The sequence below is a fragment of the Oratosquilla oratoria genome, chromosome 27, assembly GCF_046742065.1.
Source record: "Oratosquilla oratoria isolate Oo_2021 chromosome 27, ASM4674206v1, whole genome shotgun sequence".
Taxonomy (NCBI): Eukaryota; Metazoa; Arthropoda; class Malacostraca; order Stomatopoda; family Squillidae; genus Oratosquilla; species Oratosquilla oratoria.
Genome location: NC_134803.1, coordinates 55,324,719 through 55,339,619, shown reverse-complemented (window position 1 = coordinate 55,339,619; position 14,901 = coordinate 55,324,719). Strand labels below are relative to the sequence as shown.

Here is a 14,901-nt window from a genome sequence, read left to right as displayed (position 1 = left end):
AGCAGCAACAACAACAGCAGCATCAACAACAGCAGCAGCAGCAACAACAACAGCAGCCTCAACAACAGCAACAGCAGCCTCAGCAGCAGCAACAACAGCCACAACTACAGCATTCAAATTTATCATTGCAGCAGCAGCAGCATTTGAAACAACAGCAGCTACAACAGCAGCATATGCAACAGCAGCAGCTTCAAAGACAGCAGCAACTTCAGCGCCAGCAACAGCAGATACAGAACCAATCTCAGCTGAAACAACAACAACAACAACAACCGCAGCAGCTTCATCAAATACGGCAGCAACAACTTCAGAATCAACAGCAGCTACAGCAGAAGCAGCAGCAGCAGCAGCAGACTCAACAGACCCAAAAACAGCTGCAAGTAAAACAAGCACCATCAAGTAAGTCGCAGTCCACTCAGCAGGTCACTTCCGCTGCAGAGCCCGAGGTTGATAGAGCTGAAGCCAGAATGTCTCCCCGGAAGAAGTGGGGAGCCGTCGGAGGACCTGTGGTGTTTGCAGGCCAATCAGACGCACTTTCTGCTGTGGCAACGCAGCCAAATGCCAGCCCATCAGCTGTGCAACCCAAGACAAGTCCCAACACAGCCCAGTCCAATGTGAGTTCCAGTACAGCCCAGGCTAAGACAGGTCCCACCACAGCACAACCAAAAACAAGTCCTAATATGGCACATCCTAAAACGAGTCCCGGATCGGCACCTCGGAAGGCATGCTCGTTACCTGCTGGGGAATCTGCACCAACGAAGGATAAGTCGAAAGCGGAATCCTCGAAAGAAACCCTGAGTACAACACCAGATGTCCTTCTAGGAGCAGAAAACATGTCAGCCACCTTAAGGGATTCTAGAGTAAGGGTTTTATTTTGTTAAATGTAGTTACTGAATACTTTTTTCTTCATTGTCGAATACTAATTTATATTACATGAAGACTATCTTCTGCTCTAGGTTAAAGTTAGCATATTCATTGAATGATGCCTTAGAAGTTTGATTTAAGCTCAATAACTTTCTTTTTGGAAATATAATTAGTCAATAGAGTATACAGAAATTGAGCAAAAACAGAAGTTAGCATATTCATTGAATGATGCCTTAGAAGTTTGATTTAAGCTCAATAACTTTCTTTTTGGAAATATAATTAGTCAATAGAGTATACAGAAATTGAGCAAAAACAGTTTGCAAGTGGAATTGAACTATAATGTTACTAGATATCGTATAAGTAAATATTGTTCTTGTGTCCGCAGATTCAGGAAATGATTAAGAAGTTGTATAGTTCAGATATTTTGCAAGAGTTTGAGGCCATACCTCGTAAGAAACCTAGTGCAGATTTTACAACAGCTTTACGGTCTGAGAATGTTACTCGAAACCGATACAAGGATATACTGCCATATGAGGAAAATAGAGTGCAGATCACCCCAGCAAAGGACAATAAGGCTGGATACGTCAATGCATCACATATTACAGTAAGTTGCGTCATAATAATCGCATTATAAAAGATAAAGTCAGTGCTCAATCGTTCATTCTCTTTCACCCGTGTATTTTGATAACCATAGAAAATTGAAGAAGCCAGTTTAGAGAGAATGGAAATTACGTAGATACGACTACAATAAATATACATCTTCGAGTACCCACTTGCTCCTCATGCCGCCTATGTAGGCATCACCTTATGGAAGTGGTTAAGGATCCTGTTTTAATTAGTTGCCAGTTGATTTTACTGAGGACAGGGTGCATCATAGTAGTCTGGGTTAAAACTATCGTGATTCCTTCAGTGTGGTGGAAAGCTTTGGGAATTATTTTCTGGCTAATACCAGGTTATTTCATTCAGCTGACAAGTTCTTTGTATAGTAGAGGGATGAAGGTGATCATTGCTTTGAGTTTCAATAACTGGAAACCTTCATTCTTACATTGGCTGGCTGTGGTTCTCAGACCCTCCCATAGAGCTCTATGGGAAGAAACTTTGGACCAGAGGCAGTGGATTGATGTGTTGTATTTGTGCAGGAGAGTTTCAGTCACCCAGTTCTAATAGTAGGAGTAGGGGGAGGGAAGTCGTTGCCAATTGTCAGCTCTCCGCATGTGAAAAGGTGGATAAAGTACCATTCAAGTTGATAGTAAGAGGTCTTTATATGATTACTGATAGACCAAACTTGCTTCAATCACCACTTCCTTTATACTGGGGACCCAGGACTCCACATAGTAGCTCAACAACACTGCCACCTGGTGTCTGTTCACTGAACCACACAAATCCAATATGGCTGCCCTCAGCCAGATGACAACAATGAACACTTTAACAAATACTTTTTTGCTCCCACTTCTTGCGACACTGCTTCTGACCTAGGGGAGTGGACAAGATGCAGGGATAACCCTTCATCCATGAGTTGCCAAGATAAGAGGGAGGGAAGAGGGTAGAGGGGAATGGAGAATGTAGGGGATGGAATGGGTGGGAGTGGTTTCTATGCCCTTGTCTTTTGGTTACCTCCGGTGGAAGGGAGAAAAGAGCCTTTGGTATATGTATGTATGCATGTACCTCTTCATCCCACCATTTGCTGCCTCTTTCTGCACCCTCCTGTCCTCTTCATCACATGTATTGTCTTTGCACTCACTAGTACTTCTTCCTTGATACACACCCATTCCTTCCAACTGTTTCTCCTCTATTTTTTACTACATCATATGCAGTGGACAGGATGCACGGATTACCCGTCATCCAGGAGGTGCCAAGATAAGAGGGAGGGAGGAGGGTGGAGGGGAGTGGAATATATAGGAAATGGAATGAGTGGGAGTGGTTTCTATGTCTTTTTCTTTTTGGCTACCCCCTGTGTAGCCTTTGGTATATGTATATATGTTTTTATCAGCTTTGCCTGGTATCCTTTCTGTTCTACTCGTTTCATTTGTTCACCTGCAGCACCTCCCTCACATTTCCTCATGCTGCATCTTACTTTCATTCAAATATTCTTAAGAAATGTATACTAGAAGATACATTTTCTTTCATACATGTTGGCTCATTTTATTTTCTATTTCCCCAGGCAACAGTTGGAGAGAGCCAGCGGTTCTACATCTGTGGTCAAGGTCCCCTTATGAACACTGTGTCACACTTTTGGCAGTTGGTGTGGGAGTGTGATGTTCATCTCATTGTCATGCTGACATCTGTTGTGGGTGACACACAGACAGGCAAAAGCTTCCCCTATTGGCCTCAGACAGATGGCACCAGTGTCGAGTGTGGCCAGGTAAGTGATGGAATTGGTCCCATTAGCCCAGTGTTTCTCAATCACCCTTGCGTAACCTTTAAAATAAATTGCATGTCTCAAGGAACCCCCGTGCAAAAACAAACAAACAAACAAAAAACACATATATCATATCTTCTCATTTTATTTTCGTAATAATAGGTTAGATAGGATGATGTCTATATTACATTATTACAATAACCTTTTGCGGAACCTTAGGGTTCCGTGGAACCCTGGTTGAGAAATGCTGCATTAGCCCGTTGTCTCAACTTTTTTGCAGGAGACTCACGGCTCCCAAGTAACTGGCTGTAGCCACTGGATTTGCCCATGAGTCACTCAAGGGAGAAATGGGATGTTGTTGGGTATGCCAAGGGTGTAGCAGTGTTAAATGAGACGTTCGATGTCTTCTCTGTGATGATTGTATCTGGGGGAGCTTGTTTCTCTGGATAGGCCTTTGAGCATGGATGATTGTAAAACTGATCAGTATTTGAGTAAATCATAAGTATAAACAGAGCGGGTGGTCACTGATTAAGTGAAATGGCCTTGCTGTGGATTTACTGTGTCTTGCTGCATTGCGTTTGACCCAGGGCAGTTGGTGAATGCAGGGATGACCCGTCATCCATGAGGAGCTGAGATGGGAGGGGTGGAAAGGGTGGTAGAGGGGAGTTAAATGGGTGGGAATAGGTTCGTGACTGACATAGCTACCTCCCTTATAAGGGGGAAAAAGCTATATATAGATAAACAGTTTACAAAGAAAATGGGTTAATGTCACCCCACTTCCTCTTGCATCCATTGCCTCCTTTATCCTGTCTAACCACCTCTCTTGGTCTTCCTCACAAATTCACATCAATCAATACTGTTTTTCACATTGTTTTTGTTTCAAACCACCTCCACTATTTGATGTACCCTATCCAACAGCTCTTTCTTCCCTCACTGTCTGCCTCATCTCCAAATTTCTCACTGTGCAAGCTTGTAATAAACACCTGTCATACCTCAAATACTTTGTTACAAATACATCTAGGCTACTACTTTCAATCTCCCCCAAATTCTAAGTTTACTTCATACACTCATGAGCACAATCATTCATGTACCCAACCTCTGCCTCACACACGACTCGGTGGCACGGTTGGTAGAGCACTGGACTGCCAGCGCGGTGGTGCTCGCAGTGCTTGGTTCGAATCCTGCCCAGGGCCGAAATTATTTCGGTATCACTGCGCTTCAGGTCGTTACTCTGACTCTCGTGGGCAGGGAGTTGGGGATGTGTAAGGTCATAGCATTACCCGTAGATCGGTCATACGAGCTCTGAGCTCTCTTCCGGGAGGGAAATAGCTGTCGATCACGAGTCCAACACGTGATCCAAAGACCAAGGTGAATATCTGCAGGGCCCCAGCAAGGGGAGGGGTAGGGGCAGACAATGCCCCGGGGCAACACATTTTGGGGGGTTGGCACTTTTGCTGAGAAGAAGGTAAAGCAAATTCCCCCAAATGTACTTTTAATGCATGATTTATTTATCATGAGTTGTGTGCATGAATGATGTGTGTATAAATGTTTTGTGGATGAATGTTACATGTGAATTGTACCAGTGACCATAGATGTGGAAGGTGGTGGTAGTGGTGGTGTGTGTGTGTGGGGAAGTGTGGCACTTTTCGACTTATCCCCCGGGGTGGCACTTACCCATGTCGGGGCCCTGCCTTACCTGCACATTTCTCACTCTGTCCATATTTGTAACAAACACCAATCACACATCATACTCTTCATCACAAACACTTTCAGGCATTTTCTTTCTACCCCCTCAAATTCTAAGTCTCTGATGCATACTATGTCATGTCACAACTAACACCACAGTAGGATGAAAGAAAGAGTTGAGTAAGCATACATACATACATATACCAAGGCTTTTTCCCCCTTACAAGGGAGGTAGCCAAAAAGGAAAAGGCATAAAATCATTCCCACCCATTCCATCCCTGAATACACTCCACACCCCTCCACCCTCCTTCTTATCTTAGCACCTCCTGGTGCTAAGATAAGCGAACCTATATATTTTGATTGCTAACTGCAATCCTCTTCAGTATATAGTTTTGCTTGCTCAACTCTTTCTTTCGTCCGACTGTGGTGTTAGTTGTGATTTACAAATGTGTTACTACATTTCTCACCAGTGACTGTCATGTGCACAATTACTCCTTCATACAACCTTCTCTTTACATTCCAGATACATACATACATATACCAAGGCTATTTCCCCCTTACAAGGGGGGTAGCCAAAAAGAAAAAGGCATAAAATCATTCCCACCCATTCCATCCCTGAATACACTCCACACCCCTCCACCCTCCCTCTTATCTCAGCACCTCCTGAATACTGCCATCCAGATACATATTTCTCATAATACTTTTCATTCCCTCTAGATATCTACTTGCCTCCTTTTCTCAAGCTCACCTACTTCCATTACTCAAAATTGCCACGTGTGATCTCAAATACCTAAAACCACTTCTTCCTGGGCTCTAACCCCTCAAACTCATATCCAACCCATTACCATCACCACTCATTTTGGTTCTCATCACCATCTTTTTGCTCATATTCACTCTCAGCTTTCAAACTTCACCAACAACCTCTTCAGTCTATTCTCTGAATCATCAACAAGCATAGTGTTATCAACAAAACAACAACTAAGTAAATATTTTCTTGGTGAAGAAAGTGGAAGATTGATATACCTTTTTATTTTATTTAATCTTGTTTTTTCTTACATTTCAGTATCGCATTTATAGCAAAATGAGTACAGTGTTATCAATAAACAACAACTAAGTAAATGTTTTCCTGGTGAAGAAAGTGGAAGATTGATATACCTTCTTATTTAATTTATTTATTATTTCTTACTTTTCAGTATCGCATTTATCGCAAAATGAGCACTGTGACAGGCTCGCATGTGACAAGCCGTCTTCAGCTGGTGCATGCCCCTTCTCGCCGTACTCGAGCTGTCTGGCACTTGCAGTTCACAGATTGGGCTGACCACGGCTGCCCAGAGGACATCCAAGGATTCATAAGTAAGAATGTGTTGTCTTCATCACAGCATATTGCATATGGGTTTATCTTGCAAAATTATAAAATCTTGTGTCATTTTGTATGCCATAACCCACAAATCGAGGTGACTAGGCATGAGAGAGGGACTAAGAATTTTTTGGTAGCTCACTGCTTCTGACCAAGGGCAGTGGACAAGATGCATGGATGACCCGTCATCCAGGAGGAGCCAAGATAAGAGGGAGGGAGTGGGGTGGATGGGAGTGGAATATGTGGGGATGGAATGGGTGGGAGTGGATTTTATGCCTTTGTTTTTTGACTACCTCCTTTGTTATATATATATAAAATATACACACACACACACACATGTTAACTGATACTAGATGGTCCAGAGTACACAGATATTCATTTACCACATAAACTTTTTTCATTCTAATTCTTTGCAAACACAATCAAGATAAACAGGAGTAAGTAGCTCAATGGAAGCATATTCGGAAACTGAGATGTTGTCAGGCTGAGGACTTGATCCTAGCCAATATATATGTATGTGTGTGTGTGTGTGTGTGTGTATATATATATATATATATATATATATATATATATATATATAATATACACATACACATGTATACATATACAGGCATACAGAAAGGCTGCTTCATATATTCGGCATTGCTGATTAAGTGCAGTTCCCTTGTTGTGGATGTACTGTGTCTTGCTACATTGCTTCTGACCCAGGCAGTAGGTGGGATACAGGGATGACCTCTCATCCATGAGGAGCTAAGATGAGAGAGGAAAGAGTGGCGGATGGGAGTGGAATGGGTGGGAGTAGGTATGTGCTTTGACTTGGCTACCTCCCTTATAAGGGGGAAAAGCTCTTGGTATATAGATTGACACATAAGTTCATAAAGAGCTGGAGTCTAGGAGCCATGTTATCTGCAAATTTTCAAACACTAATTCTGTTACTCTGAGTCCAGTGTTTGAAATTTTTCCGATAACTTAGACACATACATACACATACATGTACACACATACACACAACATGCATACATATGTCTATATATTTTAAACTTTTCCTTTTATTTTGACCAGATTTCCTTGAGGAGATGAGTACTCTTCGTCGGCACACATTTGGAGAAGTGTCTGGGGTTGGAAGGAACCGCAACACTCCTGTTCTCGTCCACTGTTCAGCAGGTGTTGGTCGGTCAGGGGTAACTCTTCTGTGTGACCTCCTCCTCCATGCTGCTGACCATAACCTTCCCCTGGATCCCCCAAAGGTCCTCCTTCACTTGCGCCAACAAAGGATGGCCCTTGTGCAGACCGTAGCGCAGTACAAGTTTGCCTATCAGGTGCTCATTGTGTATCTCAATAGAGCCAGGCTTATTTAAAGCTTGCGTTGACATGGCATTTTTGGATCAATTTCTGTCTCATTCCCTGTTGTTAGGGTTTGAGTTTTGTTTGGAGGCTATTATGTTGAAGTAGAAATTACCAAAATTGCAGCACATATCAGGACGGACTGGAACTTGGTGGGCAGTGTTTGAAAAAGCATATAATAAACAAGCTTCAGTTTTCTGTACAGAGATTTGAGCTCATCTGTGATCATTGTACCTGGATAGCAGCAGTGGTGTTTGTGTGGAGCCTGCCATGTTTGTGTGTGTGTGTATGGATGTATGTGCATGGATACATATGTACTTGTGCATGTGTGTATGCATACATTCATGTGTATGAGCATCAGCTGCAGCAGTTCTGCTTGGGTTTTCACAAGCAATGTTGATACTTTTCTTGATGAGTTGGGCTGGTAGTAGAGGGATGATATAGACAATCAAATCCAGCTTGTAACTGATATATTAAGAAACCCATTTGTGCAAACATGGAGACAAATGGGAATGTCATGCATCATATACTTCAACGCTTGCTCTGACGTTCTTTTACAGAGCCATGTCATAAACCGTGTTCATCAGTGTGTAAATAGGTTATTCATAAGTTTATGGTACTTCCAATTGTGTGATATTTATAGTAGTAGCATGGGAAGTTGAAGAAGTTTACACAGTGTGTGTACATGCATTTTGTAAAATATGTTCATTTTTGTTTTGTGTTTTTAAGAATTGGTACGATACACTGAAATGCCACAAGTTGTTATACTGCAAAATCAGAAACATTAGTGACCAGGTTTTCTTTTTTAATTCTGAATTTCTGTAGATAATTATATTTATATTTTTTATTGCAATGGAATGTATTACATATAATATTATTGTTGGCTGTGTTGGCTTTTTTGTGATAACAGTCAAGGTAAGCCTTGGCTTATTGGCCCAGTCCCTCTGACCTCACCTCCTTGCTATCCCTGACAAATGATCAAGATTAGTGTTTGAAGTGGATTAGTCTTTGGAGGCTCCTTATCCTTGTATTGGACACAGAACATCTAATTTATTAAGATTAATTGGCAATAGTGTCTAAAAGAAGAAAGTCAATAATGCCATACTTCTTGATGAAGTGTTGAAATAAAATAGGCTTAGCCAATTGTAAGGTACAAGGCACCCTTTAGCTTGGTAAAGTTGGAAAAAGTAAAGATATATTTCCTGCTAAAGGCGTCAATAGATATCATGTGTAAGTTTCTGTGGCAATAACTCGAGGAAGGCTCCTCCCCACCTTCATTTGCAGGATTCTCTCACTAATTGTAGGATTTCCTCCCAGATGTTTTCTCAAAGAACATATCCTCTAAGTTCGGATATGGACTATTTTGTTCATTAATGTTAGCAGTGATTTACATCCACCTGACCAATTTGTTGCTGTAGATCTGTTCTTTATTCAAGATTATCATCTCATTGTCCAGAAGTTGCTCAAATGCATCTGAAGTTATTGCCAGAATATTCTCACAATGATATAAACAGTGTAGGTGTGTGTGTGTGCATGCATGCATGTGTGTGTGTATATATGCATATATATACAGTATGAATATATATATATATATGTATATATAAGCAATGAGTTTACCTGAAGTATGGCTTGTATTTATGAAAGAATTGGCAGACACAGGAGTGTATGTAATGCATTTAGATCAGTTTTGACATTGTTTAATGACTACATAATTCGGCAGGTCGACAGAACCAATTAGTATAAAATTTTACCTACGTTACAATTTTCTTTAGTACTTCCACCTCCATTTTCCCAGTGCATAGAATGTTTAACAAGATCTAAAAGATTTTAATGGACCCTTTTCCTTTTAATTACATACCAAAACTTGCATGGGTAGCTATTTTATGTGTGGCAGGTATCTTGTGATAGATTAATCGGAAGAAATTCATATTCTGCTGAAGATGCTTCCAACCTTTTATTGTTTCGTTTGTAAAAATAAACCCAAGTGCATGACACATATAGCATGTAAGTTAGGGAGGACTATAATTCTATGAAGATGTATATATTTTTTCTTTGTGACTACATATATCATAGATGTAAATGAATATGTGTGTTTGTATATATTTGCGTGTTTATCATTCTTACCAGTTGAAATGTGCTTCCTTTATGTGCTCTTAAGGTCAGAATGTACTACTATATGGGCCAGCAGTGGCCATTTGTGCTCATGACAATCATTTATGAATCTGTGCAGTGTTGGTCCTGCAAGATGGACGTCAGAGAGAATCAGCTCCCAGCAGCCCATCTTCAAAACTCATCAACGCCTTCACCTCTATCTGGAGGTGTAGCCCTGAGGGGCTGATGCTCTGTTCCCAGACTTGGCCCAATGTCTCTTTTCATCAGTTTTAAATGTCTTTCCAATTTTTTCCGAGGAGAGCTAACACCTGATGGCTGCTGTTACTACTATAAGCCAGTGACATAGAACATGTCACACACTAATACAACACAGCAGCCCAGAGTTTCTTTCCACAGAGATCTATGGGAGGGCCTGGGGACTGTTTCCAGCCACAGTAGGGGCTGCGGGTTTCGAACTGTTGAAACTCAAGGCAACAATTATGATTATAAATCTGTGCCTTCCCCTTGCCTTTTTCAAGCTGTCAGCACTGCATTTTTGTGTGCAAAGAAGGAATAGTTTTTAGCCCATTTTAAAGTAAAGAAAATGACCTAAAGATATTCTGGTGTACTTAAACAGGCGCTTCCCTAGGATAGGCACCTCATCATAGATAGTCAGTTTACCCTTCTCGGAAAGTGTTGTATTACTGAGTTGGGAGTGTTGTTATCCATCCATACTTTTAATGTAATGGCTTGTGTGTATTTCTCTTCCCCAATGCCCCCCCCTCTCACTCTCTCACACACCCTTCCTCCCTCAATTCCTCTCTCTCTCTCTCTCTCTCTCTCTCTCTCTCTCTCTCTCTCTCTCTCTCTCTCTCTCTCTCTCTCTCTCTCTCTCTCTCTCTCTCTCTCTCTTCCCCCCTCCCCTCAAGAAAATTACAAAAGTGTTAATTGCAGTATTTATGTATATTTCAAAAAAGTGCCATGTTAACAGACTTCCAAATGATTTATTCTGGAAAAGGAGTGGTTTTATTATCCATTTATCCTTTCTTGGACCAGGAGAAATAGAGAAGAATTTCACATGCACTTGTTTGTTTATCTATTCTTGCCCATGCCAGAGGGCTTGGCCTTCCTACAGACCCACTTTTCTTCTTATAAGAAGATGAACTGACCCCTTGCCAACACCTTGTGGCGTTCCTTGTGTTGGACTTCCACCAGGGAAGTCAGTCCTCAGTGTAAGGTAGTGATTGAGACAAAATATATTCAGCTGCAGCTCAAGACTCTTCCAACCATCAAGAAGTAACTTCATTCTTACTATTACTTATCCTTTCTTTTGGCGATGGTACCTAGCAGTAAAGATAGGAAGTGGTCAGTCAGCACTTCAATAAAGCTTTTGATGCTGTTTCACAAGAGAAGTGGTGGTCTGGGTCCAAAATTTTAATCTGGGAACCTTAAAAAGGGCTCATTTAGTCAAAGGAATTAAATAAAAGTAAAGGTTTTGACAAATAAGATGTTACACTTCAATGTATTCACGTTAATGTTTGCATAATACACATACTAGAAAATCACAATAATTGTAAGAAAAACTAATATCTCAACCATACAACAACCAATCTGAGTAATACAGAAAGCATTATTTGAAGTTGTTTTCAAAGTATAAGACTGGGACATGAGGGTTTTTTGGTTTGCACATATCAACAGTCAAAATTCAGTAATTTAAAAAGTACAAATCACCTAGACAGCAAACAGTCTAGAAAACCATGTCAATTTTTTTCACGAAGAAAGTAATGTCTACAAATTTCAGAAAGTAAATATTTTTCGACGCTCATAGATATAAAAAAATTCTAGTAACTTGTTTGACAGAGAAGAGCGTAATCAAGTTCTTACGATTTTTCAGTTAGTGATGGACCATCACCGAAAATTTTCCCAGTATTGTGATTGGCCGGTCTGTCACTGTGAGGGACTACCAACAAAACTTGTTTTAATGGAATAAAAGCTAACATGATTAGAAACTAGTTGAACTGTCGCAAAGCAATGAGTTGCTCTGATCACTAGAGGATCTATTTCTGCCTGAAATGCAGAGTTTATGTAATGCCAACTATGATCTAATGGTTATGAGACTTGGAAATTGATAGTGATGGAGTATAATGGAAAGATAAATGCTGAGAATAACGAGAAGGGGGCATGCTGGGTGAGAGGAGGCTGGAATTAAATATGTTGAGGCATTCAAATATAGGAAATAGAATCAGACAGGAATGTAAGCCATAGAGAATGATGGTCGATGTGAAAGACAGACAGAACATAGACGAAAGGGGTTGCTGTAGTTTGCATTATGGAATGGTTTAGGAGAGATCTTTGTTCAACAATAGACTCAAAATAACAGATTGAAAGGTGTTTTACGGAGTCTACATATTTCTTCCATAGATTTCAAGTCAACGGAAAACCTGAGCTGTAGGAAAATCAGTCAAATATTGTCACACACAACGCTTCTTAAAACTTCGACAAGAAATGCCTATGGGGAAAATTTCGTCACGCTCACAAACTTGCACACATTTGTGTGTGTGTCATTGCAGACTTTACTTTTCAAAATATAATGGAAATGGCCTTTTCCAGCCGAGCTCCGCACTTTCCAAAAACTAGTGGACTTCGTTGCTTTAGGGAAACAAACCATGAACTGCCAATATTCAAGAGACAGACCATCACAATTGTTTGTGTTAATGATTATATTCCATACAGTGCATCTGTATTAGTTTTGGCAAGACTAGAAAGATTCCTTCCCCGACTTCGAAACTCCTTCACTAACTTAACCAAGCCTTTCTAGACATATTCAAAAAATAATGTTACGTAGGGTGTATGGACGATCATATTAAAAAACTGCAGGAAAATGTGACGTCACACAGTGCAGTAGGAGGAAAGGATACGAAATTAAAGAGAGGACCCAATAGCGAAAAATATATATATTGCCACGGTCCGTGCGGACGCAGGTGCGGATTCGGACAAATCCACCACCACAAGTTTGACGACGACAATATGTGTATTTAGAAGTGTCACAATGTCTCATTGAAACAGCAAACCGCGCACCTTGAAAACATGTATCTTTAGTGCGTTAGGCTCTCCTTGACGTTCCTCCGGCGCTTTGCCTTCAAGCCAAAAATTTCATAAATCAATCAATCAATCAATCCTCTTGACATTCAACTTCAGTTCAATATGTATCGTCAGACGTCAGCCAGAACAAAAATCGTAAATTACGGCACCGTGTCAAGGGGTTAATTGAGATAAGGTCAACTTAATGTGTAACTTCAGCTGAATAAGATTGCCTGTCGCAAAAAAAAAAAAAAAAAACGTGAAGAGCGTCACTTTTTTTGGAGAGGTTCGTAGACTTTCGTTCAATGCTTTATTGTTTTCGTTCATTGCGTTTTTCGCGCGTTTTCAAACAAACAAGGTTTAGAGACGACAGTAGAGCTGTTCCAGATAAGTTGTTACGGACTAAATCTTGGCCGTTCTATTTGTACCCAACAAGCACATACACATTTCCAAAGATCCGATTTCACTAAATTATGATGTTTGTTTTCAAACACCGTGATTCGCTGAACATCAACAAATGACGACTCTGACGGCCAATCATGTTTGTATTCTTTTACTACATCATATTAGTAGGCGTGGTCACGGCACAAGTCTTACTGAAGTGGTCCCCAGTTATTGAGACAGGTCAAAATTAAACTCTAATGGCCCCAGTCGACCGTTGATATATTTCTCTCAAATTTTCTAGTGTGTGCAATTTTGTGTGTGTGTTTATGAAAAAAAATGTACCAACAATGTCAGTGACTCGTAAGTGAACGTATTCTGTGACAGTTTTATTATAAGAAGTACAGTAAAAGACCATGGATCATTGTGTACTGTACGGCACATTCAAATCTTCTGGAGCAGCTCGCCGATGTAGGGTAAGTACATAGAACAGCTATGCTAAGCTACATACACGAACACATACTGACACACTTATTTTATATTTTCCGGTGTAGTGAGATTGAGACACCTGAGGCAACTGATGGGTTAATTGAGATACATTAGATGTGGAGCGGTGGCGCCAGAGTGTAGGGAAGGGGAGGGGGTGGGGTAATTCTGTCAGACGCGAGAATGTTGAGTTTATGGCCCGCCAAACCGAAGTATGGTATCTTGTTTAGAACACACCTACACGCTGCAGCATGCGAGAAGGCCCGTACATGATCAACGTTGACTGCGCAGAATTATATGTTGTTTCTTTCGCAAGCAATGTTTCCTCTATTTTTTTGCTGTGAAAGTATGTGTGTGCAAAGTCGTTTCGTATACAATGGAAGCGCTAGTTAGGAAAGAGAGAGAGAGAGGAAAAAAATATTGGTTTGACGGTTGGTAAATTACCATATTTTTAGACAATTTATAAGTTGTTTGGGTGGAACTTCTTTATTGAATGGATTTTAATATAATTTCAAAACCATGTGTGCACATTTTTTCTTTATGTGCGCTAATTGTAAAACGTGCACGCGCACATTCGCACAGCTTAGAGGGACCGTTGTTCGCAGGTGTATGAGGGTGGTAACAAGACTGGCTTTAATGGATTAAGAAGAATTTAGAGAATTAAGTCTCGAAGTTTGTGGAAACTGGTTATGTAATAGAAAGTGCAATCCAATTTTGTATAGCCTGGGTCACTGTCTTTTTGATGGGGCAAAGATCATGAGTAACATCGTCAGGGTTGTATGAGGCAAGGTCTAAATATATTCTTAGATCTTGGTATAAGGTATAGGGAGAACTTTTGCGCAGTCATGTTGATCGTTTACGAGGACAACTACACTTTCAGGTAAACGTCGTGGGAATTCGCATACAGGATGTGGTGACGTACAAAAATTGCTGTTGTTTTACTAACCCCCATAGAGTAATTGACTAACACGCCAAGGCAAAATTCCGAGGTCCTGTTAACGAGGAAATGTTACGAAGCAATACAAATCGCAGTACGTTTTGGTGAGTTTGAGAAAAAGAAAAGAATTATTGCACGGGTTTTCATATACAACGCTTCTAAGGAAAGATGACAACAGGAAAAGAAAGCGTATTTTTGTCTGTCATTCAATTGGTTGCATACGTGCAAATGCTTATGAAGAAGGCGGACCTAGAACGAAGGCTCAACTCGACGCTCATTTGTTTCTGTAAACCAGTGGGTTCCGTGAAGACATTTCAA

General features: G+C 40.7%; 1 protein-coding gene across 1 annotated transcript in view; it reads left to right on the top strand.

Moving 5' to 3' along the window:
* The window catches only part of LOC143040091 (tyrosine-protein phosphatase non-receptor type 14-like), a 60,254-nt gene extending 46,204 nt beyond the window's left edge, over window positions 1–14,050 (top strand). The window contains exons 17-21 of the mRNA XM_076210774.1: window positions 1–857; window positions 1,247–1,465; window positions 3,023–3,223; window positions 6,100–6,259; window positions 7,326–14,050. The exon at window positions 1–857 is cut by the window's left edge and continues 1,198 nt beyond it. Of these exons, the coding sequence (XP_076066889.1) occupies window positions 1–857; window positions 1,247–1,465; window positions 3,023–3,223; window positions 6,100–6,259; window positions 7,326–7,621 (1,733 nt within the window). The 3' untranslated portion in view covers window positions 7,622–14,050. The remainder of the gene's footprint in view (window positions 858–1,246; window positions 1,466–3,022; window positions 3,224–6,099; window positions 6,260–7,325) is intronic.
* The last annotated feature ends 851 nt before the right edge of the window (window positions 14,051–14,901 follow it).